The sequence below is a fragment of the Schistocerca cancellata genome, chromosome 4 (assembly GCF_023864275.1).
Source record: "Schistocerca cancellata isolate TAMUIC-IGC-003103 chromosome 4, iqSchCanc2.1, whole genome shotgun sequence".
Lineage (NCBI taxonomy): Eukaryota > Metazoa > Arthropoda > Insecta > Orthoptera > Acrididae > Schistocerca > Schistocerca cancellata.
Window position 1 is genome coordinate 73,124,728 of NC_064629.1, and position 27,435 is coordinate 73,152,162.

General features: G+C 42.7%; 1 protein-coding gene across 1 annotated transcript in view; it reads right to left on the bottom strand.

Moving 5' to 3' along the window:
- LOC126183911 (muscarinic acetylcholine receptor DM1-like) overlaps nucleotides 1-13,532 on the bottom strand; it is an 86,556-nt gene extending 73,024 nt beyond the window's left edge. The window contains exon 1 of the mRNA XM_049926255.1: nucleotides 13,166-13,532. Within this exon, the coding sequence (XP_049782212.1) occupies nucleotides 13,166-13,532 (367 nt within the window). The remainder of the gene's footprint in view (nucleotides 1-13,165) is intronic.
- Between the last annotated feature and the right edge of the window lie 13,903 nt (nucleotides 13,533-27,435).

Below are 27,435 nucleotides of genomic sequence, written 5' to 3' on the forward strand. Positions count from 1 at the left end.
CAGCATGCCTCAATATATTCTGCAGGGGACTTCCAACGACTTGTTGTTATTAGGAGGTGTCCCACGACTTCTGTCACTGCAGAATAGTGTCTCAAACGAGAACATCCGACAACTCGGTGCACGACTGGAGGATTTGTTCGAGACAATGTGAGCTCTGACGTTTGGTCCTGTGTTAATGATCGCATCCAATGTATAATGTGCATAATACGTTAGCAATAATTCATTCATGTAGGAGGATTCCAAACCAAGTATTTGCTTCAGTCTATAATGGCAAGTTTTTCTATGTTGCCTATTGGCTACCGATTTCGTTGCACAGTACCATTCTCAGCCCACTCTGTGATACAAAACCATACATAGTTAAAAAAGTAATAAAGCAAGAAATATTTACGGTATGTTTTCTCTCTATGACAGTAAACTTACGGTTGTTAATCATCGCATCCACTGTATATCAAGTATAATATGTTAGCAACAATTCATTCATGTAGGAGCATTCCGCAAGAAGTATTTTCTTCAGTCTATAATCACAATTTTTTTTTTATTTTGCCTATTGGCTACCGATTTCTCAACCCATTCTATGATACAAAACCACAGTACATAGCTAAAATATTAATAAACCAAGAAATATTTACAATATACAGTATTTTCTCTCTGTGACAGCGAACTTAAGGTACAGAGTATAAGTTAGAAACATTGTAGGTAGCCCATTTCTCCTGGCACGCATTCGTCACGCTCGCTTCGCAAGCTGGTGTATCAGACACTAAAAATAATGGTCTATGCACATAAACAATATCCAAACAATAAAAATAGTAGGAAAAAATAAAATTTACGAAATCGCGTAACAGAACAAAGAATAATACAGTCTCCACTGCAATAAAAGATTAAAAGCAAAATAGAAAATTTAGCTAGTCATGTTTACATTCATAGTTTATATACGGTTTATGTTACTATAAAACGTCGATGTGACTACGAAACATTTAATCAAGTAAATATCATCATAATGATAGCATTATACACTGAACTGCCAACGAAACTGGTATAGGCATGCATATTCAAATACAGTGACGTGTAAACATGCAGAATATGGAACTGCGACGGCAACGCCTATATAAGGCAACAAGTCTCTAGCGCAGTTGTTAGATCGGTTACTGCTGCTACAATGGCCGGTTACCAAGATTTGAGAGAGTTTGAACGTGGTAGTACAGTCAGCGCAAGAGCGATGGGACACAGCATCTCCGAGGTAGCGATTAAGTGGAGATTTTCACGTACGACCATTTCACGAATGTACCATGAATCTCAGGAATCAGATAAAACATCAAATCCCCGACATCGCTTGACCGGAAAAAGAACTACTTACACCTAACTAACCTAAGGACATCACACACATCCATGTCCGAGGCAGGATTCGAACCTGCGACCGTAGCAGTCCCGCGGCTCCGGACTGCAGCGCCTAGAACCGCACGGCCACCACGGCCGGCTACAAGATATTAGGCAGGTGTGCCAGTTACTTTGGCTCTTCGGCGTACATTGAAAATAATTAAGTATTTTTGTTGAAAGGATATTCAGCGTGTAGGGGGGCTAGCGGCGAAGTGAGGCCAAGTGTTTCCCAGCAGCTGCGAACTGACGGTATCTGTCCGCTTTTCCAGTGCTGTGTTTATTCCAGTAGTTTCCGTGTGTGGGGTTCTGGGCTGCGCGGAATCATATTTCCTTCACACCGTGTTGCAGTTTATCAACCCGCCACGGCCTTGATAAACACTCCTCGTACGTATCGCGCAGTTGTGAGAGGTTGCATCGATCTGCTGCGGTATTGGGAGAAGGCCACAACACTCATTCATACAACCGCTCTGTGCTGTGGCTGTAATCCTATTACGGCACTTTAATCTAATACTTATGTTTTAATGTTCTAATCCCGGCAGCGCTGTGAGTCTGTAAGTGATGAGATCACTTTACGTACATAGTTAATGTGGTGTCACCGCCAGACACCACACTTGCTAGGTGGTAGCCTTTAAATCGGCCGCGGTCCGTTGGTATACTTCGGACCCGCGTGTCGCCACTATCAGTGATTGCAGACCGAGCGCCGCCACACGGCAGGTCTAGAGAAACTTCCTAGCACTCGCCCCAGTTGTGCAGCCGACTTTGCTAGCGATGGTTCACTGACAAAGTACGCTCTCATTTGCCGAGACGATTGTTAGCATAGCCTTCAGCTACGTCATTTGCTACGACCTAGCAAGGCGCCATTACCAGTTACTATTAATGCTGTAAAACATGTACCGTCAAGAGCTATGTTCACCAATTATGGATTAAAGTTAAGTATTCCAACAGCTACGACCTTTTTTGCTAAGTCTAACTTCCCTGTCCAGTTCCAGACCTCACGCCAGCCTGCGTGAGCTTAAACACGTGCCTTTCGGCTTCCTCCTAGTGGATTGGCTGTCTTGCCAGTCCACAACAGTTAACTTGTGTATCCCAACATAAAATAATAAGTCGAGTTTAAGATAACAGGGGCCTTAGAAACATACTATTTTAAATACATGGCACTGGAAGGGAGGTCATAGATCATTAACTGACTCTCGCAGAGTAATACTTTGCCTCACTGCGCTGCTGACCCCTCTGGATGCTGAATATCTTTTCGAAAAAAAACACTTTCGAGTTTTCACTGAATGATGATAATATTATGACGACATTTACTCGATTAAATGGTTCATGTTCATATCGATGTTTTATAGAGGTAAAGAACCGTATACAAACTGTGCATGCAAATATGGTCGCCTAAATTTGCTATTCTTTCTCTATTTTTGGTGTGGGGACTGTTTCATTCTTTGTTTTATTACGTGCTTTCGTATGTTTTATTTTTTCGTGCTGGTTTTATTCTTTGGTTTTTGCATGATGTGACCCTTTTTTAAGAAAGAAGAATCTCTTATCATTGCCGGACGCAGTTTACTTCTATTTAAACCTTGATTTGACCTTTACTTTTATTAGTTGAAACACCTGTTCGGAAAGCTAGCGTGACGGCTGCTTACCACGGCAATATATTTTAAGGCAGTATTTTGTACCATATGTTTGCTTTCATAGAGAGAAAATATTTTTTAAATGTTTCTTGCGTTACTAATTTCAATGTTTACAATGATTTTTTTGATCATAGAGTGGCCTGAGGATGGAATTGTATATCGAAAGCGGTATACTCTAAGAAAAATAAAAAAATTGTGATTGCAAGCTAAAAATAACATTTTTCTGACTGTGTTGATGGATTTAGTCGACTTACTAACACACATCTCACTCACTCACTAGAAGCAAGAAAAAAATGTTATTTTTTTATTTTATTCGAACGTGCAATCACTCTGCAGACAGGAGTTGCGAGAGAGGAAATACAGCGAATAAAGAATGTTATTAAGTGTTTAAAAGGATGGTGGGATGAGCAGAAACGTATATTGAAAAGTTATTCGTGAGGTTTTGAATACTGAACGAATTATTCACTTGAAAAAGAATGACACTCATGAGAGGTCGCTGCCTATTCTTGATGGACCACAGTGGTGCTGCAGTGAAAAACAAACTACACATTAATTCATAGCATCAGTTTTACACGACAGTCAGACAAAACAGAAGACGGTGCTGTTTGTTCTACTAGAACAGATGATCCATTTTTTTATTCGACATAGGTTATGGGTAGCTGAGGACTCTTGACGTAAACATCACTATCTGAAACCGAAATGAAGACCAGTGACACCACAATATAACATGACGATCACCACGTGACTAACGCACTGACGAGAGAACATTCCCAGGGGTAAATAAGCGATCTTGATGAAACTCCACCGGTGTGTAGAAGGGTAAAATAATGCAATACGTATTTTTTGGTTATTGTCTTATTTCACTTTTAAGGGGTAAATCACACCCCAAAAAGTAATTTGGCCTATTAAATTTAGAGGGAATATCTTCGAAACCAAGGTATACAAAAATGTGTTTCATATAAAAATTGAAATGTAGTTCACGATCTTGAATAGTGTATACCAACTTTTTCAATAATCTGAAATTTTGTAAAATGCCTCAACGCCATTAATTAATTTTCAAAAATGAAAATTTTTGTTACAACATAAATTAAAGGAGCTTTCATACCGCATCCATCCTGCTGGTTCCCGAAATACCTTTTTTGTGAAATAAGCTGTGCGAAATGTGCTCTCGGAGTATTTTCAACATACATAATTCAGATATCTAAACGTTCGTTATTATTCTAATTATTTGTTACTTATTTTTCTTTGTACTTTCAATTGTTGTTTTACGTTTCACATGCACTATTTTTTGTTCATTAGTTTACCGTTTTACATATGTGTATTTTGTTACTTGAAAATAATAAGTAACTCATTATTGTGATTCAAAATTATTACAATAATGACAATCTATAAAGAAATGCTCAGAACATAACTTTTTACGCCATGCACATAAAATGAATGAAATTTCTCCACATAATAGAAACAATGGGCAACACAGTATTAAACAAAATTCAGCAGGAATCTCAAATTATGGCGGGAGATTTTCTAAATATTCTGATTTGTACCAGTAAATTAGGCAAAAATTGGGAAGACGATTGATTATGTACTGGTGACTGCAACTTGATTATATTGTTCCTCAACTGGAGATTGCCATCATAAGTATTCAGCAGAACTGCATTTGAAAGTTATTTCAAGATCGAAAGCTGTATATGTCCAACGGCTGTACCTGCCCCGTCGAGTCTTTTGGGATCACCAGATGAATGTTCTTTGTGCTCAGGTAGGACGCTCGGAACGATTATTCACACTGACCACCTCCCTTTTCATAGTTTCTTTTTAAGCTAATGGACCGTTTGGACCTAGGATTTCAGAAGCTCTTTTGAAGCCCCAAATATTTTTGTGACGCCCTCAAAATCTACTAAACTATTGTCTGACGACGTCAAAATACATTTGAGAGACGTTTCCTTTCCCAGTGTGGCAAAATTATATGTATTATTTTAGTTTCAATGTGAAAAAACCGTTTTGGGTGTCGTACGTGAGTCCAAGGACCTTGTCTACCCTGTGATCCAAAAAGACTCGACAGGATAGGTACATCAGTTGGATATACGTCGCCTTCGATGTTGGTAGAAGTTTGTGAGAAAATTTTCAGATCTAGTACTGTTGAACGATTATGTTTTCAATCTCCACTTGAGAAATAATATAATCAATCTGCAGCCACTGGTACATTATCAATTCTGTTCGCAAAGGTTTTCTATAGTACTGAAATATGCCTGGTATAAATGATGATATTTAAAGGATCACGCATCATTATTTCCTGTTGAATTTTGTTTTGTATTGTGTTGTTCGTCTTGAGTATTACGTGAAGACATTTCATTCATTTGATGTGCATGGTGTAAAAAAGTTATGATTTAAGCATTTGTTTACACGTTATCAGTTTTGTAATGATTTCGTGTCATAGTAATGAGTTACTTGATATTTTCAACTAACAAAATACATGTATGTGAAAACATAAAGTAAAGAAAGAAATAAAAACTTGAAAGCGCAACGTATAACAACAGTTTAAAACATATAACAAAGCCGGCCGCGGTGGCCGAGCGGTTCCAGGCGCTTCAGTCCGGAACCGCGCTGGTGCTACGGTCGCAGGTTCGAATCCTGCCTCGGGCATGGATGTGTGTGATGTCCTTAGGTTAGTTAGGTTTAAGTAGTTCTAAGTCTAGGGGACTGATGATCTCAGATGTTAAGTCCCATAGAGCTTAGAGCCATTTGAACCATAAATGAAAGTTAGTATGCATGTTTCTACGTCTGAAAGATGACGTCTATTCAAATTTTGCCCCAGTCGCATAAGAGTGGCGCTAGTAGCACCCCTATGAGAATGCAAATCAGATTCGCTTCAAATACACGCCGTAACTGGCGTGAACGTGACTTAAAAATCCCACATTGGAAGTGGTGAGTTGATGTTAGTCAAGAATGCCTTTAAGGCGTCAAAGACACCATTACCAACTTCTCACTGAGTTCCAACGCGGTCGTGTGATAGGGCTTCGAGAAAGTGGATGTCCCTTCTAGCTCAATGTTCCTTGTGCGATATTGCAGAAAGACGTGACAGAAATGTGGCTTCTGAACGTAACTGGTGGCAGCGGTAGTCATGAGAACGTACGGTCGCAAGAAGACCGGGCTCCGGAGGGCCACGTGGCACTATCGAGAACGAGGGCCATCACGTTCGGCGTATGGCTCCGGCCCATCACACAGCAATTTCAGCAGCACCTCGCACCACAGTGACACAACGAACTGTTAGAAAACAGTTACTTCAAGGACAGTCATACGCCCTGTAGCGTGCATTTCACTGAACTCCAAACACCGCCATTTGCGATTTCAGTGGTGTCAAGCGAGAGCCCACAAGATGATGATGATGTTTGGTTTGTGGGGCGCTCAACTGCTCAGTTGTCAGTGCTCGTACAAATTCTCAACCTTTGCTCAGTCCGATCTCGCCACTTTTCAGGAATGGTGATGGAATGATGAGGACAACACAGTCATCTCGAGGCAGGTGAAAATCCCTGACCCCGCCGGGAATCGAACGCAGGACCCCGCGCTCGGGAAGCGAGAACGCGACCGCGAGACTACGTGCCGCGGACAGCCCACAAGAGGGCAGGGTGGAGGTCTGTAGCATTTTCTGATGACAGCTGGTTCTGCCTTGGTGCCAGCGATGGCCATTTTTGGGTTAGAAGGGCCTGTAACGAACCTGCTTGCGTGCTAGGCACACTGGGTCTACACCTGGAGCAATGGGCTGGGGTGCGATTTTGCGATTTCGTTTCACAGCAGGAGCACTCTCGTAGTTATCCCACGCACTCTGACAGCAAATTTGTGCATCAGTCTGTTGATTCGACCTGTTGTGCTGCCATTGGTGAACTGTATTCCGGGGGGTGGTTTCGAACAAGATAACACTCGCGACACATACCGCTGTTGTAACCCAACATGCTCTACAGAGTGTCGACATATTACCTTGGCCTGCTCGATCAACAGATGTCTATCCAGTCAGGCACATCTAGGACATCATCGGACGACAACTCCAGCGTCATCCGCAACCATCATTAACGGTCCATGTATTAACCGACCGAGTGCAACTAGCAAGGATCTCCGTCTCACAAACTGAACATCCGGCACCTGCACAATACAATGCATGCATGTTTGCATTCAGGATTGTGACTTTTACTCCGTTTTTTGATGTACCAGCATTTCGCATTTGCAATGGCTTATCTCGCGCATACATTAACTTGCGATCTTACATTGCTAATCACTTACATGTCTTATCTAGACGAATGTAGTCCCGAAATTTCATTACTCTACATTAATTATTTTTTGGTGCCGTGATTATTTTTCCGTCAGTGTGGTATAGGTAGGAACTTCAAAAAGTTAGTAACCCATGTCATGCCACTCTATGACCTTTAGGCAATGAGAATCTCGCATTGTCAGAAGACAGCATATGTCCCGCGTTTCCTTCAGAGACATTTCTGTTGCGGTACAGACAACAGGCGCATCGCAGTGTGAAGCGTACTTGAAAGCTCAATTGCGGGGGACAGTATTGTGAACAAGATGTCCACATTTCAAACCGATTCACCGTGAAATTCTGGCGATATATGAAGCAACTGCAACGTCAACTGCATCAGTAGTGATATGATGTGAATAGTTTGACCAAAGCGTGGGTGACGCGGTTAGTGAAGTCCAGTACATGCACAATGGGGTTTCCAACTTCTCAGTAAATTGAATGAACATATGGGGGAAATACATTTTCCAACGGTGAGGACAGTCACACAGCGGTTCTCGAATGGCTCCATCGACAAGGAATGGATTTCAATGATCTAGGAACTGAACTGTTAGTAGAATGTTCCGGACTTTGCTTACAGAGATCTGGTGACTGCGTTGAAAAATAGTGTCATGTCATCACTTTGAAGTATAATGTTTAACTTGGCCTATGATAATAATATGTAACTTAGTTTTGGAAGTCGCATCGCACACCCTATCCCTTTTATCTAGACCACACCAGATTACCTTTTGCCTGGAAGAAAAATAAAAGCTGGCCGTTGTGGTCGAGCGGTTCTAGGCGCTTCGGTCCGGAACTGCGCTGCTGCTACGGTCGCAGGTTCAAATCCTGCCTCGGGCATGGATGTATGTGATGTCCTTAGGTTAGTTAGGTTTAAGTAGTTCTAATTCTAGGGGACTGATAACCTCAGATGTTAAGTCCCATAGTGCTTAAAGCCATTTGAAACATTTGAGAAATAAAAAAAAACGTGCCAAGCAGCTGTTGTCTAGCAACCAGCACGAATGACTTTTTTTGTGTCTTTGTTAGTTACGAAGATAAGATCTGCATGTAAAACAGCACTATTTCTTCAAGTATCACCGTACATTTCTTATTCGGTGGACCACTTCTTCGTCTCAATACCTGTTCAAAAACGTATTACAGTGTACCATTCACGGAAACATGACGTTGTCAGAAATGTAACACAAAACTGACATGTATTCTCTTGTACTAGCACACAACGCAGTGAATATAACTCGCCCGTCTACTGGTTTTGAAAATAATAAAACATTATTGGAATTACTGTACTGCTAACTTATATTCTCCATAGATGAGAGGCATTTCTACCTTATCTTCGTTGGTTTAAATGTTACTCACACAAACCTTCAACTTAAAAACAGTTGACTGAACATGAAGCACATTCAGTCAATTTTGTGTTTTGATTTTATTGCGTTATGTTTTCATGAGTGATACACTGTGTACGTTTCTGAACGGGAGTTTCGGATAGCATGTGGATTGTCGAATAAAAATATAGAGTACTATTTAAAATAGACGTACTGCTATCCACAACTTTGTAACGACCATAGTTATAAGAAACGCAAATATGCTGAGTAATGTCCTGGTAGCTAAACGACAGTGGCCAGATACATTCTTTATTTTGCTTCTGCACAAATACATACTTGGAGCGGCCTAGATAAATGGAGGCCCTTTGTATATGAAAGATATATCTGTAATGTATTTGCACAATGACCTTGGTTTTACTGTTGTGAGAACAAATTTTGGGACCTCAAAAGTTTTCTCCTAAACGTTCAGCTCCCCATCTCCTCAAAATGACAACTCAGCCCTGTTTAGTTCTAATCAATCATTTTTCTAATACTGGTAATCACTTGCGTACCGAGTGTAACACATACACTATGTGTAACCGGACACCTGGCTGAAAATGACTTACAAGTTCGTAGTGCCTTCCATCGGTAATTCTGGAATTCAATATAGTGTTGGCCCAACCTTAGCCTTGATGACAACTTTCACACTCGCAGGAATACGTTCAATCAGGTGCTGGAAGGTTTCTTGAGAATGGCAGCCCAATCTTCACAGAGTGCTGCACTGAGGACAGGTATCGATGACGGTCGGTGAGGCCTGGCACGAAGTCGGCGTTCCAAAACACCCCAGAGGTGTCCTATAGGATTCAGGTCATTACTCTGTGCAGGCCAGTCCATTACAGGGATTTTATTGCCTTGTAACCACTCCGCCACAGGCCGTGCATTATGAACTAGTGCTCGGTCGTGTTGAAAGATGAAGTCGTCATCCCCGAATTGCTCTTCAACAGTGGGAAGAAAGAAGGTGCTTAAAACATCAATGTAGGCCTGTGCTGTGATATTGTCACGCTAAATAAACAAGGGGTGCAAGCCCCCTCCCTGAGAAACACGACCACACCATAACACCAACGTCTCCAAATTTTACCGTTGGCACTACACACGCTGTCAGATGACGTTCACCGGATATTCGCCATACACCACACAACGTTTTTCCACTGTTCAATCGTCCAATGTTTACGCTCCTTACACCAAGCGAGGCGTCGTTTGGAATTTACCGTCGTGATGTGTGGCTTATGAGCAGCAGCTCGACCATGAAATCCAAGTTTTTTTTTAAATGTTCAAATGTGTATGAAATCTTATGGGACTTAACTGCTAAGGTCATCAGTCCCTAAGCTTACACATGAATTAACCTAAATTAACCTAAATACAAACACACACACCTATGACCGAGGGAGGACTCGAACCTCCGCCCTCGACCAGCCGCACAGTCCATGACTGCAGGGCCTCAGACCGCACGGCTAATCCCGCGCCAAGTTTTCTCACCTCCTGCCTAACAGTCATAGTACTTGCAGTGGATCTTCATGCAGTTTTGAATTCCTGTGTGACGATCTAGATAGATGTCTGCCTATTACACATTACGACCCTCTTCAACTGTCGGCTGTCTCTGTCAGTCAACAGAGGAGGTCCGCCTGTACCCTTTTGTGCTGTACGTGCCCCTTCGCGTTTCCACTTCACTACCACATCGTAAACAGTGGACATAGGGATGTTTAGGAGTGTGGAAATCCCGCGTACAGATGTATGACACAAGTAATACCCAGTCACGTGACCACGTTAGAACTCCGTGAGTTCCGTGTAGCGCCCCATTCCGCTCTCCCACGATGTCTAATGACTACTGAGGTCGCTGATATGAAGTACCTGGCAGTAGGTGGCAGCACAATGCACCTAATATGAAAAACGTACGTTTTTGGGGGTGTCCGGATAATTTTTATGACATAGTGTATGATAGCTTTCTTACTATCGAAAATACAGTGACGGAAAAAGATCACAACACCATGTGCGACATAGCCGGCCGGAGTGGCCGTGCGGTTCTAGGTGCTACAGTCTGGAGCCGAGCGACCGCTACGGTCGCAGGTTCGAATCCTGCCTCGGGCATCGATGTGTGTGCTGTCCTTAGGTTAGTTAGGTTTAAGTACTTCTAAGTTCTAGGGGACTGATGACCTCAGAAGTTAAGTCTCATAGTGCTGAGAGCCATTTGAACCATTTTTGAACCATGTGCGACATAAACGAAAGTTGGCAGGCGTGTTCCTACCCCTGAAAGATGATGTCTAGTCAGTTTTCGCCTCAGTCGCATGAGAATGGCGCTACTAGCGTCACTTTGAGGATACAGATCAGGTTTGCTTTAAATACGCACTGTAATCGTCGTGGGTGTTAGTTACTTCCGAGAGCGGTCGAGGTGAGTTTATGTTAGTCAAGAATGCCTTAAGACGACAAAGACGCCATTATCAACTAACTGAACGAGGTCATTTAGTTGGGCCACGGGAAGTTGCACGTTCCTTCTGCGATGTTGCAGAAAGACTTGGCAGAAATGTAGCAGCTAAAATGATTGCTAGCAGCGGTGGTCTCGAGAATGTGTGGTTGCAAGAAGACTGGGCTCAGGACGACAATGTGGTACTGCCGAGACAGAAGACCATCGTTCTCGGCGTACGACTCTTTCGCATCTAACTGCAACTGCAGCAGCAGTTTGAGCAGCAGTTGGCACCACGACGTGTCAACTGACTATAGCAATCTGTCACTCAGACCCACAAGCCCTGTAGCGTGCTTTGCACTGACCCCAAACCTCCACCATTTGCGGCTGCAGTCATGTCAAGCGAGAGCTCACTGGAGAGCGGAGTGAGGTTTGTGTTTTCTGATGAAAGGTGGCTCTGCCACGGTGACCGTGATGGCGGTGTGTTTGTCAGAAGGAGACCTGGTGATCTACTGCAACCAGCCTGTCTGCGCGCTAGACACATGGAATTATGGTCTGGGGTGTGATTTCGTTTCGCAGCAGGAGCACTCTCTAGTTATCCCACGCACTCTGAATGCAAAATCGTACGTCAGTCTAGTGATTCGACTTGTTGTACCATTCATGAACCCTATTCCAGAGAGTGTTTCCCAGCGTGACAACGCTCTTCCACATACCGGTGTTGTAATCCACCATGGTCTACCGAGCGTCCACATGTTGCCTAGGCCTGCTCGATCATCACATCTGTCTCCAGTCGAGCACATCTGCGACATCATCGGACGATAATTCCAGTTTCTTCCACAACCATCAATAATCGTCCCCGTCTTAACCGACCAACTGGAAATGGCATGGAGCTGCATCCCACAAACTGAATATCCGACACCTGCACAACACAATGGTTGCACCTTTGCTCTCGGAGTTATGGCTTTTACACCGGTTTTTAATGCACCACCACTGCACATCTGCCGTGACTTATCTCGCGCGTACATTAACTTGTGTCCTTGCAATGTTAATCACTTGTATATATATATATATATATATATATATATATATATATATATATATATATATATATAAAACCTAGACAAGTGTACTCCCGAAATTTCATTGATCTATATTAATTATTTGTTGTTGTTGCTGTGCTTTTTTCCGTCAGTGCCTGCTATTTAATGCTGTTGCTAATTCAGACAAGAATATAAGGACGTACTAACGTACCTTGTCAACGTTTATTTAGATATACATGAAAGAAAATGGAGAAAACTTCAACCTGAACCTATCTGGGTAAAACATCGTAAAAGTTCTATACAGTGTGGTCAGAAAATATCTGAAACGGTTGTAGGGATGTTGCAGGGCAGGTTGTACTGAGATATGAATGTCACAAAAAAAAATTCGATACGTTGCGCCGTTTCCGAGTCATTTAGCATTGAATTTAGCCAATCAGATGGTCGCGCGCGTAAATTCAAGTTTCAGCTAACGAGACAAAGCAATCGTTGGGCAACACCGCCCCTTGCAGGCCGCTCGAATGCGAGCGCGCGACGCCCCAATTGGCTAAATTCTATGCTAAATAACCCGGACACGGAGCAACGTATCGAATTTCTTTCTTAACATTTATGTCTCAGTATAACCTGCCCTGTAACATCACTACAAGCAACTCACACATTTTCTGACCACCCTGTATATACGTACATATTATTCCCTAACTATGTTTGCTCATTGAGGGCAGGTGTTTTGCCAGTGAGTGTATATCTCTCTTTCTTTTAGGATGTTTAATAATCTGCCTTTTCTGACCAGTGAGGAATTGTAATGTTGTTAGTGATTTCATTAGCTGAATGTGTGAACTCTCTCAAATGAGCATTAAATGCTGCAGGATTGGATTCACTAAAATTACGTGTTCCCTAAACTTCGTTTTGAAGGTCCTCCCTCTTTGCCCAACATAAACCTTACGTCGGAGGGTATTCACCTGTTAGCAATAGTATATCAGCAGTAACTGGTCGATGCCGAAGTGTGAATTAGCTCGAGCAACGTGCGAGCAGGACTGCTCCGACACGCGAATGTGCGACAGACGTGGGAGTGAACTCACCGATCATGATGGCAGCCCTGTTGGTGGTGCGCTTGGCCCTGTAGGTGAGCGGCCGTGTGACGGAGAAGTAGCGGTCGAACGAGATGATGAGCAGGTTGAGCACGGACGCGTTGCTCGCCAGGTAGTCGAGCGCCAGCCACGTGTCGCAGATGTGCGGCCCGAGCGGCCAGTAGCCCAGGATCGTGGACACGGTGAACAGCGGCATCGAGATGAGCCCGATGGCCAGGTCGGCCACTGCCAGCGAGAACAGGAAGTAGTTGCTGATGGTCTGCAGCTGCTTGTCGATCTTGAACGAGATCATCACCATGGAGTTCCCGACGACGGTGACGAGGCTGAGGAAGCCGGCGACGATGGCGATGAGCACCATCTCCGGGATGGAGTATCGGCCCGACACCTCCGTCGCCGGGGGCGCCACCGTGCCGTTGAGCACCACGTCGGTGTCGTTCATTGCGTCTCTACGTCTTCATCTGCACACAACACGTACCACACACACTCACATGGAGAAAAGAAGCGCTCCGCGACATTATCGACTAATACCGACTATGCCAACACATGCATACACGTCTGTAATACGATAATTGAAAATTTTGGGTGGAATACGGGAAATAAAATGATTAAAGGCAACAGAGTACTGGTTGTACGTACACAGCAACATTTTTGAATAACCGCAGTTTTTCCCGTTTTCCTTCGTTCCTTAGAAGCTTCAAAATTCGTGGAGGTACGTTCCATCATAGCAACTAAATGAAAGGCAGTCTGTTTTTTTACCGGACGCGTTTCACTCGTTTTATTGATGAAGCACCTTCAGTGGCCTGAAATATACAGGAATAAGCAAAATAATGTGAATACCTGTACTTATTTGGGAATGGTTTATTGATAAGGGATTGGACCCCATTTGCCCGTAATACAGTTGCGATTCTTCTTGGAATACTGGCATATAATGATAGTATAGTCTCCAGTGGAGTGTTATGCCACTGTTTGATCATAACGTCTTCTAAATCTTGTAGTGACAAGGGAGGTGAGCTCCAATACCGCCCACAAGGCTTCGATAATGTTCAAGTCCCGAGATTGTGTCGGCCAGGGAAGACGCTGCAGTTCAGTTGCATGCTCCTCATACCACGATTGTACTGCCCTGGCTGTGTGAATGGTGCATTATCGTCCTTAAATACAGCATTATTGTTGGGGAACAGCATTTGAAACCGAGGGTGCACCTGATCACATAAAACGTTCACATAATCGTTAGATGTAACACGGCGTTTGATAGTAATGATGGGATCAGCGGAATACCATGATATGGCTGCCCACACCATCACACTTCCACCTCCATGCTTAATCGTTGGAATCAAGCAATCAGGGTTATTGGTTTCTTTTGGCATTCTCCAGAGGTGAACCCCGTCTGATGTTCGAAAACTGGAGACGTTGACTCGTCGAATCATATGATGTATTTCCAGTGATCAGCCGCCCAGGATTCATGCTCCTGACCCCACGTTTTACGCTTCTCTGCGATGGTTGTCGTTACTAACGGTTTCGGTATAGCACCTCTTCCATGAACATTCCCTTTATGGAGTTCTCGGCGGACAGTGACGATAGATACAAGGTCTCGAAGATGGCTATTGAGCTCTGCAGTCAATTCAGCCGCCTTAGTATTCTGTTGTTTTGACAAAATTCGTGTTAACGTACGACGATCTCTGTCGTTTAGTTTTGATTTTTGTCCACTATTATGCTTACACGATGGTGTCTAATGTTTTGTGTAGGCTGTCATGACTGTTGAAACTGTTGCTATTGTAACATTCAGTAAGTTGGCTGTCTTCATTACTGATGCTCCAGCTAATCGGGCCCCCACAATCTGCTTCCTTTGGAACTCTGTTAGGTCTTTCAGTGCACGTCGACCTCGGCCTCTAAATGCAAATACTAAGTGCGAACAACTCGTAAACAACCTGCACTGATGCCTAGCCCGTACTGAACACCCACAGTCCACCGCGACACGGGCCTATTTTGCGTTGTTGACCGTCAAACACAACCATCTCATTACTACCACTATTCACATTATTTTGCTGATCCCCTGTACGTTTACATATATTTTGTAGTAGTTACAAATATGTTACTATATTACGTTTTTTCAAGTTTTTCTCTTGTTTTTCAGGTCACAAAAAACTTTTGTGGCACAAGTTTCATGAGGTTACATTATCGCTTGGTGTTACTTACGACTTCCAATGTTGCTGGTTCTTGTGTGTGATCCTGGAGATGTGATCATTCGATCTCTGTAGTCCAGGTTGCTGATTTACGGTGGTTTTTCACCGACATTTATTACAACACATCACTTGCAATTTTTATTGACTGATTACTATGTGTGTGTTTACAGTCTGTCGTGTTGCCAGCTGTCGCTCTGTGTTTATTTTTGGTTTTATTTTTGTGTTGAGCGTGAGTGTTTGCGCGCCCACGCGCGTTCGCTCGCTCGTGTGTGTGTGTGTGTGTTTGTGTGTCTTGTATGTATGTGTGTGTGTGTGTGTGTGTGTGTGTGTGTAGTGTGTGTGTGTGTGTGTGTGTTGTACTATGTATGTGTGTCATTCTTTGTGGGAGTACTTTTTTTAATGTGTGGATATGTTATTCTTTATGTGAGTGGATTTGTGTGTGTGTGTTTGAGGGGGGGGGGGGGGGGGGACAGGAAGAGAGTAGGCAGAGGAAGACTCATTAGTTACATACCCTGGTTATGTTTCACATTTCTGTTTGCTATTGTTTTAGTGGCTAACATGATCACTGAGTCACTGCTTACATTGATTTGGTCATTAATTACTTTCTTTTTCATTGCAAGGGCTCTTTGTTTATGAACGTTTTCCTCTAATGCGAGGAGATTTTTGCTGTGATTGTTCACTCTAAAAATTTTCAGGTCTGCTTGCATGTTGGATGATTCATGTCCATGTTTTATCAGGTGCTCAGCCAAGGTAGAACGGCTGTTTTCGTGCTTGTATCTTCTTATAAATAAAAGAAGTGAAACGAGTAATGCTAAGAACGAACTGCCTTTCAGTTAGTTGCAAAGATGGAATATACCTCCATAAATTTCTGCATAAGTTGGAACATTATGGGATTAGGAGGAAAGCTCAAGAACAGTTCACTTGATATCTGCAAGGTAGGAAGTAGAAGGTCTTCCTCCAGTGTCAGTAAACAGGAAAGAGATTTGAATTTGGCTGTCAGTAAACAGAGAAGAGGTTTGAATTTGGCTGGGGTCATATAAAGCTGATATGTGACAACGATCTGACACTATACATGAGAGATAACACAAAAATTACTTTCTTTGCATGTGACGCAAGTGTTATTATGAAAAATGTGAAACGTAATGTCAACACTGTAGCTAATTAGGGAGTCATTAAATCAAATGGCTCTGAACACTAGGGGACTTAACATCTGAGGTCATCAGTCCCCCAGAACTTAGAACTACTTAAACCTAACTAACCTAAGGACATCACACACATCCATGCCCGAGGCAGGATTTGAACCTGCGACCGTAGCGGTCGCACGGTTCCAGACTGAAGCGCGTAGAACCGCTCGGCCACAACGGCCGGCGGGAGTTATTAACATTAGCGCATGCTTTTCAAATAACAGATTAACTCTTAACAGCAACAAAACACAATGAATATATTTTCTGACACGTACCTCTTAAAAAAGCGAAATTTTGTTATCCGGATCTGTTCAAACAACTAGTGAAGTTGAACATTTTAAGTTTCTACGACTTTGGGTATTTCGAAGACTTTTTGGAAGTATTACTTTCGAGATCTTGTGCAGAAATGAACGGTACTATATTCACTGTAAGAATGATAGCCATTGTCTCTGACACTCAAGCACGAAGTCTTGTTACCTTTGCTTACTTTCACTCTATAATCTCGTTTCGTGTTATATACTGGGGTAACTCTGTGCGCTCACCATGAATATTCTTACCGCGCGGGGTAGTTCAGTGGTTAGCACAGTGGATTCGCATTCTGGAGTACGACGGTTCAAACCGGCGTCTGGCTACCCTGATTTAGGATTTAGGGTTTCCGTGATTTCCCTAAATTGCTTAAGGCAAATTCCGGGATGGTTCCTTCGAAATGGCAAGGTCGTTTTATTTTTCCATGCTTCCCTAGCCATAGCTTGTGCTCCGTCTCTAATGACCTCGTTGTCGACGGGTCGTTAAACACTAATCTCCTCCACCCAGGAATATTCTTACGTGAAGAGCAAGGCAAGTTCCATCACTCGATTTCCCAGAAACGCCTCTCAGTGCAATAGGAGCCAAAATAAGCGAACACATGTCTCGGCTTATCCACAAATACTCGATCGTTTCTGAGAAACCGACGATCGAAGTTTTCGACGTACTTTATATGCCTCTTAGCGCGCGATTATTTACACCGCGATTGTGGCATAGTACATAGCGTTGGGGCTTCACGTTTTTGTGCCCCGTGTTTGAAACCCGCTTATTGTTCTTATCTTTTATTTTTTTATTTATCTGTCCATGACCGTATAAGATTACTACACAAATGTTTCTTGTGAAATTAGGCGATGGCGTTATATTGAATGAAAAATTACAATTGAATTTCACAATAGTTGCCATACATTTATATGTGTGTGTGTGGTTTCTTCAGGGATTAAAATCTTTTTGAATTCTCATATTCTTATATTTATTTTTGTATCAATTAACGTATTAATACTTACATTTTATTCTTATATTTATTCTTCAGAAAGATTTGGTGAATTCCCGTGGATGATATCGATGGTACAAACATTCCAAACATAGAAATTTCGAACACTGTGAGCATCGGGCGAAGGCAGGTTTATCAAAGTGATATTTCTTCGCATGAATCCCACTCAGGACTGAAATGTCGGTAACACTGCTGAAGATTCCACACGTTGGTAACAATTTGGTGGCAACCTACGCATAACGGATCATCTTTCAGAAAACTGCCACTTGCAGCTGATTACGAATCAAGATGCACTACAGGAATTTCACCGAAAACGATTTCAAATAGTTTTCCCATTCATTTCCTGTTTACAAGACAGACAATTAGTAGACGAATAACAACAATGTCATTTCAACACTGGAGAACATTCGTGCAGTAATCTTCTACGGACATGGGTAGATAAATGAAAGAGTACAAAATGAAAACAATAATGCGGTTCGAACACGAGACTCGAGATTGTACAGCCGTGACACTAGCCACTGTGCTACCGCTAACGTTGAACTTAATACGGGCTAAAAGGCACATAAATTACCTCTAAAACTTATACTATCGTCTCCTTACAAACAGTCGATTGTCTACGGATAAGCTAAGACACATGCCCGCTTACTTTGACCCCTCTTCCACTGAGCGTAGTTTCTGGGAAGTGTGGTTGTGACACTTACGTGGTCTCCTCTTTCGCTCAGAAAAGGTCGGTCAGCCTGATCTTTGGTTTCAGTTCGCGAACTTCATTATTCCTCGTAGTTAAGGTGTCTCTGTATTGTAATTCTGCCATCCGTGTAAGGTGAGGTGACCTAAACGTGCTGCAAAATCAAAAAATTTGTCTGTATTTCTGAAAGAAAATGCTAACTCTTAGGAAAAAACTGTAGATTTTAGTGTGTCTAAGCTGTTTTGAAACGAAAGTGTATTTAATTTTTTTAAAGCTACAAATAAATATTAGAAAAATATAAAGAAAATCTGTAATTTTTGGACTGAAATTCTCAAACATCATACGATTCGTCCAAAATATGAAACACACGTGATACTGTTATGTACACTGAATATAGAAGGTTGAGGTCTTAAAAAGATATAGAGACCACACAAAACGATACATATGTATAACCAGGATTTTTCTGTTTAGTATATTTCTCGGAAATTTATGGCGTGAAACGTACGTCAGAAAGAACTACCGAATTTCCGTTGTTTGTCTCCCCTATTTTTAATACTATAAAACCACCCGGCAATAGGTAGGAACTCTCCAGAATTTTACTTCTTATATTGAAATTAACGCAAAAATAAGAGATATGTAAAACAGAATCACCATCTGACATTTCTTCGCGAACATCAACAGGACTGTAGAAAGCAGATTCCTTGCTTAATACACTCCTGGAAATGGAAAAAAGAACACATTGACACCGGTGTGTCAGACCCACCATACTTGCTCCGGACACTGCGAGAGGGCTGTACAAGCAATGATCACACGCACGGCACAGCGGACACACCAGGAACCGCGCTGTTGGCCGTCGAATGGCGCTAGCTGCGCAGCATTTGTGCACCGCCGCCGTCAGTGTCAGCCAGTTTGCCGTGGCATACGGAGCTCCATCGCAGTCTTTAACACTGGTAGCATGCCGCGACAGCGTGGACGTGAACCGTATGTGCAGTTGACGGACTTTGAGCGAGGGCGTATAGTGGGCATGCGGGAGGCCGGGTGGACGTACCGCCGAATTGCTCAACACGTGGGGCGTGAGGTCTCCACAGTACATCGATGTTGTCGCCAGTGGTCGGCGGAAGGTGCACGTGGCCGTCGACCTGGGACCGGACTGCAACGACGCACGGATGCACGCCAAGACCGTGGGATCCTACGCAGTGCCGTAGGGGACCGCACCGCCACTTCCCAGCAAATTAGGGACACTGTTGCTCCTGGGGTATCGGCGAGGACCATTCGCAACCGTCTCCATGAAGCTGGGCTACAGTCCCGCACACCGTTAGGCCGTCTTCCGCTCACGCCCCAACATCGTGCAGCCCGCCTCCAGTGGTGTCGCGACAGGCGTGAATGGAGGGACGAATGGAGACGTGTCGTCTTCAGCGATGAGAGTCACTTCTGCCTTGGTGCCAATGATGGTCGTATGCGTGTTTGGCGCCGTGCAGGTGAGCGCCACAATCAGGACTGCATACGACCGAGGCACACAGGGCCAACACCCGGCATCATGGTGTGGGGAGCGATCTCCTACACTGACCGTACACCACTGCTGATCGTCGAGGGGACACTGAATAGTGCATGGAACATCCAAACCGTCATCGAACCCATCGTTCTACCATTCCTAGACCGGCAAGGGAACTTGCTGTTCCAACAGGACAATGCACGTCCGCATGTATCCCGTGCCACCCAACGTGCTCTAGAAGGTGTAAGTCAACTACCCTGGCCAGCAAGATCTCCGGATCTGTCCCCCATTGAGCATGTTTGGGACTGGATGAAGCGTCGTCTCACGCGGTCTGCACGTCCAGCACGAACGCTGGTCCAACTGAGGCGCCAGGTGGAAATGGCATGGCAAGCCGTTCCACAGGACTACATCCAGCATCTCTACGATCGTCTCCATGGGAGAATAGCAGCCTGCATTGCTGCGAAAGGTGGATATACACTGTACTAGTGCCGACATTGTGCATGCTCTGTTGCCTGTGTCTATGTGCCTGTGGTTCTGTCAGTGTGATCATGTGATGTATCTGACCCCAGGAATGTGTCAATAAAGTTTCCCCTTCCTGAGACAATGAATTCACGGTGTTCTTATTTCAATTTCCAGGAGTGTATTTCCCGCCCCAGTAGCAACATGAGGAATCGGGAATTTCCTCATCCCATCGTTCTTATTAATAAGCAAAACGTCTTTTTCATTTAACTGAAAAACTATTCTGTTTATGTGCACAGACTATAGAGATATGATTTCGAGGTCATTTTCCAGTAATTTTCATGTGTTGCGGACATATCTGTATCTGTATGAATTCCTCTTTCGTTGTTGAAATTTAGCCAAGATATAATCTCCTCCACTAACATGTGCTGGATCTGTCATAACAACAGGATCTAGTGTGGTTTCTCGAAAGAGATCGACATTATCCGTGATATCGTCACTGATCAAAGATAGTACGCCGGAATAATCGAAATTAGTCTCTTTAGCTTCCCTTCTTTTTTGTGTACTTGCCACAGCTTTGGCTACGAGCATAGCCTTCTGACTCTCCTGCGTTTGGTGTGTGTGTGTGTGTGTGTGTGTGTGTGTGTGTGTGCATGTGTGTATTGAGCCAGGGATCTAGAAACGACGGAGAGGCTTCGTCCCGCTGGAGTCCTCAGTGGTTCACAACCACCCCACAACAGGCCGCAGCAGTCCACCCACCCCACCACCGCCGCTCCACACCAAACCCAGGGTTACTGTGCGGTTCGCCCACCCCCCTCCCCCCCGCCGCCCCGGGAGCGTCTCATACCAGACGCCAGACGAGTGTGCCCCACCCAGATGTTTGCGCGGTAGAGTAATGACGGTGTACGTGTACATGGAGAAAGTGTTTGCGCATCACGCAACAATCGAAGGGGAACCATCCCGCATTCGCCGAGGCAGATGGAAAACCGCCTAAAAACTGTCCACACGCTGGCCTGCACACCGGACCTGGACACTAATCCGCCGGGCTGATTCGTGCCGGGGACCGGCTGCGTTTGGTGTACTTGCTTTTTGATTGGAGGCTTCTCTTTTTCACAGTGTTTTTACCCCCGGGAGTTTGGTTTGTGTCGGTTGTGTTGCTGGCGTATGGGAAGGGCTGCAACCCGGAGAACTCCATTGTGTGGCCGATGGCTCGCATGTAGGCAACAATGTATCTCTTTTGCCAATCAACTGTATCACATTTTGGAATGGAGAGTATCATATTTAAGAATTACACTGATTGCTTAATAATTATCTACGTATAATAAATATGACAATAATGAATAATTCAATTCACAGCAAAATCTTGTGGGTATGTAATACAAATTTGGTGGGTATAGTGTACATACTTGAGTAAGAATGGCAAACTTTCTAGAGTCGGTCACACATTTATTTTCAGTTTGAAAATGCTGTTTGTCCGAATTCCTTTTTACTGTCAGAGTGAAGTTGCTAACCGTAAAACAAGTTATATCTAACTATTCCAAAACAATGGCAGCATAACTAAAAGTAGGAACATTCGTGATAGGTATGGTTTTCTTATAAACCGACTAGGCGTCTAATTGCTTGGAAAGTTTTGTCTGGCTCAGTTTTAGGACACTTTACCCTAGAAATATTCCGTCATTTGCTTTGTTATAGATAACTCTGAATCATTCAGAAGAAACTAAAACAATCATTCATTGAAAACTAGACAGAAGTATGACATACACTTGGATAACACTTGGTAAAAACATTTTAGGTGTGCAGCATTTAGCAGGATTCTTTTTCAATAGAGTTTCAGCAGGACTGAAAAATTAAATCGTTAACCCGAAGTATTCAGATCCCCTTTAAAAGGTTTCCTTCTGGCATTTTACTCATATTCTATACGGGGGCTCCACGCAGTAGTTTATAACTTATCTGTGTACAGTGTTATTTATTCGTACATTCTCTCACAATTCTTCATGTTTTTTTTTTAATTTTTCGGTTCACAGATTGTCTAATCATCCTTCTGAAAACTATGTGCTGGGGATCACACAGTCGCACGGAACCTGATAAATACATAAAATGAAGTAAAATAAAACAAACCGTATAGCTGAGGCGCTAAGCTGTCAGCAGCCACATAACTGAGACTTAGATGTTAGCTAATCGGGCTGCAACCTGGGACAATGTATACGAGCGTTAGTCAAAAAGTTTAAATAAAGATGTGTAGTTCAATTTTTGTTTGCTTGCAGATACGAGTCTGCATGGCTGTTAGCTGCCAAGAGAGACATTTATTTTATCCATCATAAAATGGGCTTGTGATTGGGAAGCATATGTTTGTAACTTTACGTATATGTAGCCAGCTTGTGCTTTTAGTGTTTACAATGGAGAAGCTTCGAAAGACGTTTACATTTATGTGCTTAACGTTCTTATCCTCGAACACGTTTCGTTTTTTTGCCAAAATATCGTCACTGTTGTTATACTGCAAAATTTGTAAAGGATAAATTTCCTAACTGTATGGCGACAGACTGAAAGCAGTCGATGGGCATTTAAATTGTTAACTCATACACGCGGCTTACTTTTATCTCGACTTCCTTCGGATCTGTCAATGTTCTCACTTGAACAATGATATTATTGTAGTAATTTTTGTGGTATTTTTACACTGACACCGTGTAGCTCTTTCTGTAAACGGAGTGGAGTATGTCAACTTAAGAATTCACGTGTATTGTTTGGTTTTGATAAATTAATGTGCCTATTACGTGTGTTTTTTTCGTGTGTTATCTATCTATTTTTGTGCGTTTGTATGAAACGAGGCACCTATGATGAGTGTACATTATATTTTTTGTGAGTTCGCTGTTTGATTATTTGTTTACTGGTAGTGTGTCAAGTATCTGAGGGGTGGTTGTTTTGATCCCGGCAGTCGACTACTATGTCGTTTGTTAACATAAATAAATCACGCTTTCCTATATTTACTTGTTCTTTAATTCATGTTTCTGTGTATAATAACTCTAAAGCTTCTGGATGATGTGAAAACCATGACTGTTTTCTAGTCTCCTACTCTGACAATAATTTTCCTTTTTGTTATCACGTTTGTGGGCGAGAGGTTGTGGTCACGAAGATGGTGAACAAATGTGAACTTCTCAGCCTAGTATTTCGTAGGCTTTTTATCTTCTTTGTAGATTATTTAAAAGTTTTTGGTCGTTAAGCCTAAGTATATTGCGTAACAGCTATAACTCAATTATTAAATGAACATTTCTTATACGTGTATCTTATTGGTAAAGATACACTCACACTTACAAATGACACATTAAAGCCTATATTATAGACGAAAGGACCAAACAAAGCGCGGAAGTTACGAAAATGAACACAAACTGGCACACAGAATAGATAATATGTTCAGAAATATTTCTTATCGGAAGAATACAAAACAACCCTCACAACAATAACCCCATGTTATGGTATTTTGTCCGATGACTGTTTTGATGGTCACTAAACGCCAGTCTGTCCTGTTCAGAATACTCTTTCTGTGCAATACTACTGCAACTTACAAGCATTTGAATCTGCTTACTGTCGTCAATCGATTTTTAATCAAGCTGTGCCATAAAATTCACGTCTCCCCAGTTCATTTGTATACCTCTTCATTTGTTTGTCGATCTTCCCATCTCATCTTCAGCATTCTTCTTTAGCACGACATTTCAAACGCTTCTATTACTTGTTGTCTTTACTGTTTCTTGACTAAGAGTCACATTAATGTAAGCTATATCACAAAAGTATACTTTCAAAAATTACATTTTTCTTTGCTTTTGGCACTCCGCATTTTATGACTTCTTTGCTCATACGATCGTCAGTTGTATTGCTGCCCAAATATCATAACTCATCTACTACTTTTACTCTCCCCTAACCATCATTTGATTTAATCGAACTGCATTCCATGAACCTTGTTTCTATTTATTACTGCTCGTATTCTCAAAATACTGTCCATTCCGTTCATCTGACCTTCCAGGAAGTACTTTGCTGTCTGACAGAATTTCATCAGCAAACTCTGAAGTTTTCATTTTTTCCGCCTGAACGTCTCCTTTTTTTCCTTTTTTTTCTTTTTTTCCGCCTTCCGTTTCCTTCGGCTGTTGTAGTTGTTGCCTGGCTTCTGTACTAGTTATAGGTAATCTTTCCCTCCTTGCATTTAAGCTCTTATAACATAACAATTTCCATGAATGTATTTCATTGACAAAAACACTTTTATTATATACAAATGCTATAAATGTGGGCTTCTCTTCCTTCAACATATCCTCTAAGATAATTCGTAACGTTAGCATTATTATGCGTGTTCCACCATTTCTGCAACATTCAAATTGATCTTACTGCAGGTCAGCTTCCAGTAGTAACTCCATGCTGTTATTCGGCAGGTCTGTGACGACAGACCTCTCCATATTTAACGATACGTGCAGCAATAGCTGTACATAAAAATGCGATGAGTGATAAAACTGGCCACAGACCAGTCATTGTGCACGTGGAATCAGGGACGGACACGAGGGAGTTAAGAGCCAACCATTGAACGAGGGTGAAGTGTAAGAAATTAGATCAAACACAAATTGCATTTAGTCTTTTAAAACACATTTATGAAAGTGTTTCTTTAAGATTTTTCTATAGCACATCGCTGGCGAAACTCTTACATAAAACAGGCGATGCATCTGGTAATAATAATAATAATAATAATAATAGAAGGTAATGAAATTTTACTTATTGTTTGTGTAAAATAAAGTAACAAAAATATATGAATATATTTGTACGTGATTTCGAGGTACTTGAACGCTTGGAGTTGCCAAATATTCCTTCAACAATGGCTCCAATCGGGAGTGGCATCAAGTGAGACAGACCTTGGATGGCAGACACGAATATCTCATTCCATGCTGCTTCGTCTTTACCGCAAAGCACATGGAATTAGACAGGTCAAGGGAGATGATTTTTCTTTTGTTTCAGAAAGGAGGCGTAGATATTCTGAGTATCATACCGTTGTTGGAACGTAAGGCATAGAATATGCAGGAAGAGCTTGCGTTTAACTTCGCTAATGTAAGTGTTGGGAGTACACTCTAAAAGAGTGGCAACGTACCGTTGGATTGCGAGTACAGGAAAATTGTACGATGTGCTGCTGATGAAACAGACACTGATTATAATTAATATGGGCCAATCTCTGAGATCTGGTTTGAATGAAATAACCGTAGATACCTACGTTTGTCTCATTAAGTTTGAATTATTTGATTTTCGGTAACAGACTACACATGTTGCGAAAAATCAGAATTGTTCTCTCGACTCAACCAAAACTACCAGCATGAAATCAATAATTTTTTGTTTTGTTTTTGTTTTGAGTCATGACTCTTCTTACTGGTTTGATGCGGGCCGCCACGAATTCATCTCCTGTGCCAACCTTTTCATGTCAGAGTAGTACATGCAACCGACGTCCTAAGTTATTTGCTGGGTGTAGTCCGATCTGTGTCTTCCTCTACAGTTTTTGCCCTCTACAACTCCCACCAGTACCATGGAAGTCACTCGCTGGTGTCTTAACATATGTCCTATCATCCTGTCCTTTCTCCTTGTCAGTGTTTTCCGCATTTTCCTTTCCGCCCCGATTCTGCGTAGAACCTCCTCGTTCCTTACTTTATCAGTCCACATAATTTTCAACATTCGTCTGTAACACCACACCTCAAATGCTTCGATTCTCTTCTGTTCCTCTTTTAGCATAGTCCGTGTTTCACTACCACACAATGCTGTGCTCCAAACGTACTTTCTCGGAAATTTCTTCCTCAAATTGAGGCGTATCTTAGAGATTAGTAGAGTTCTATTTGGACAGGAATCCCCTTTTTGCCAGTGCTAGTCTACTTCTGATGTCCTCCATGCTTCGTCCGTCACTGGTTATTTTGCTGCCAAGTAGTAGGATTCCTTAACTTCATCTGCTTCGTTACCATCAATCCTGATGTTAAGTTTCTCGCTGTTCTCATTTCTGCTACTTCTCATTACTTTCGTCTTTCTTCGATTTACTCTCAATCCATATTCTGTACTTATTAAATTGTTCATTCCATTCAGCAGATCATGCAGTTCTTCTTCACTTTCACTCAGGACAGAATTGTCATCAGTGAATGTTGAACCGTTCTTTTATTTCCATCATTGCTTCTTCGATCTTCGATATACAGATTGAACAGTAGGGGCGAAAGACAACATCCCTGTCTTACACCCTTTTTAATCCGATCACTTCATTCTTCGTCGTCCACTCTTAATTTTCCCTCTTGGCTCTTGTACATATTATATATTACCTGTCTCTCGCTATAGTTTACCCCTATTTTTCACAGGGTTTGAACGTCTTGCACCATTTTACATTGTCGAACGCTTATTCGAGGTGGACAAATCCTTTGGACGTGTCTCGATTTTTCTTTAGTCTTGCTTCCATTATCAACCACAACGTCAGAATTGCCTCTCTGGTGCGGGGTAGGGCTGCTAAATGCACCTCCTGTAATAATGCGATGTCTTTTTCCGAAGCCCATATCATTTCTTTCAGAAGATATATCTTGACTGATGCACGGACGCCGTTGACATTCAGTGTAGCTACACAGTATGCGTGGAGCTGTGCCCTACCGTGGTGAGGAACTGCCGGTCACTGTTGTGAATATGCGGGGGCATCCGGCAGGAGGGGCTGCCGGCGCCCCTCGCACGGCGCTGAATTCGACATGAGCAGGTAGCCTACCCTGTACGGGATCTGATGTTTCTTCAAAATCCTCGCTCCGCGCCTGTGGTGACGGCGTAGCCGTGCTATCCATATGTTCAACGGCTGCTGAAACTGCCAGATCGGCTGGCATCGTTCCTTCTTCGGTAGGGACTTCAGAAGCAGAACATTCCGATCCGTCGATGCGACAGCCACTCCACTGAGGGCCACCGTTCCACAGACGCACTGACGACGCCGTCGTTC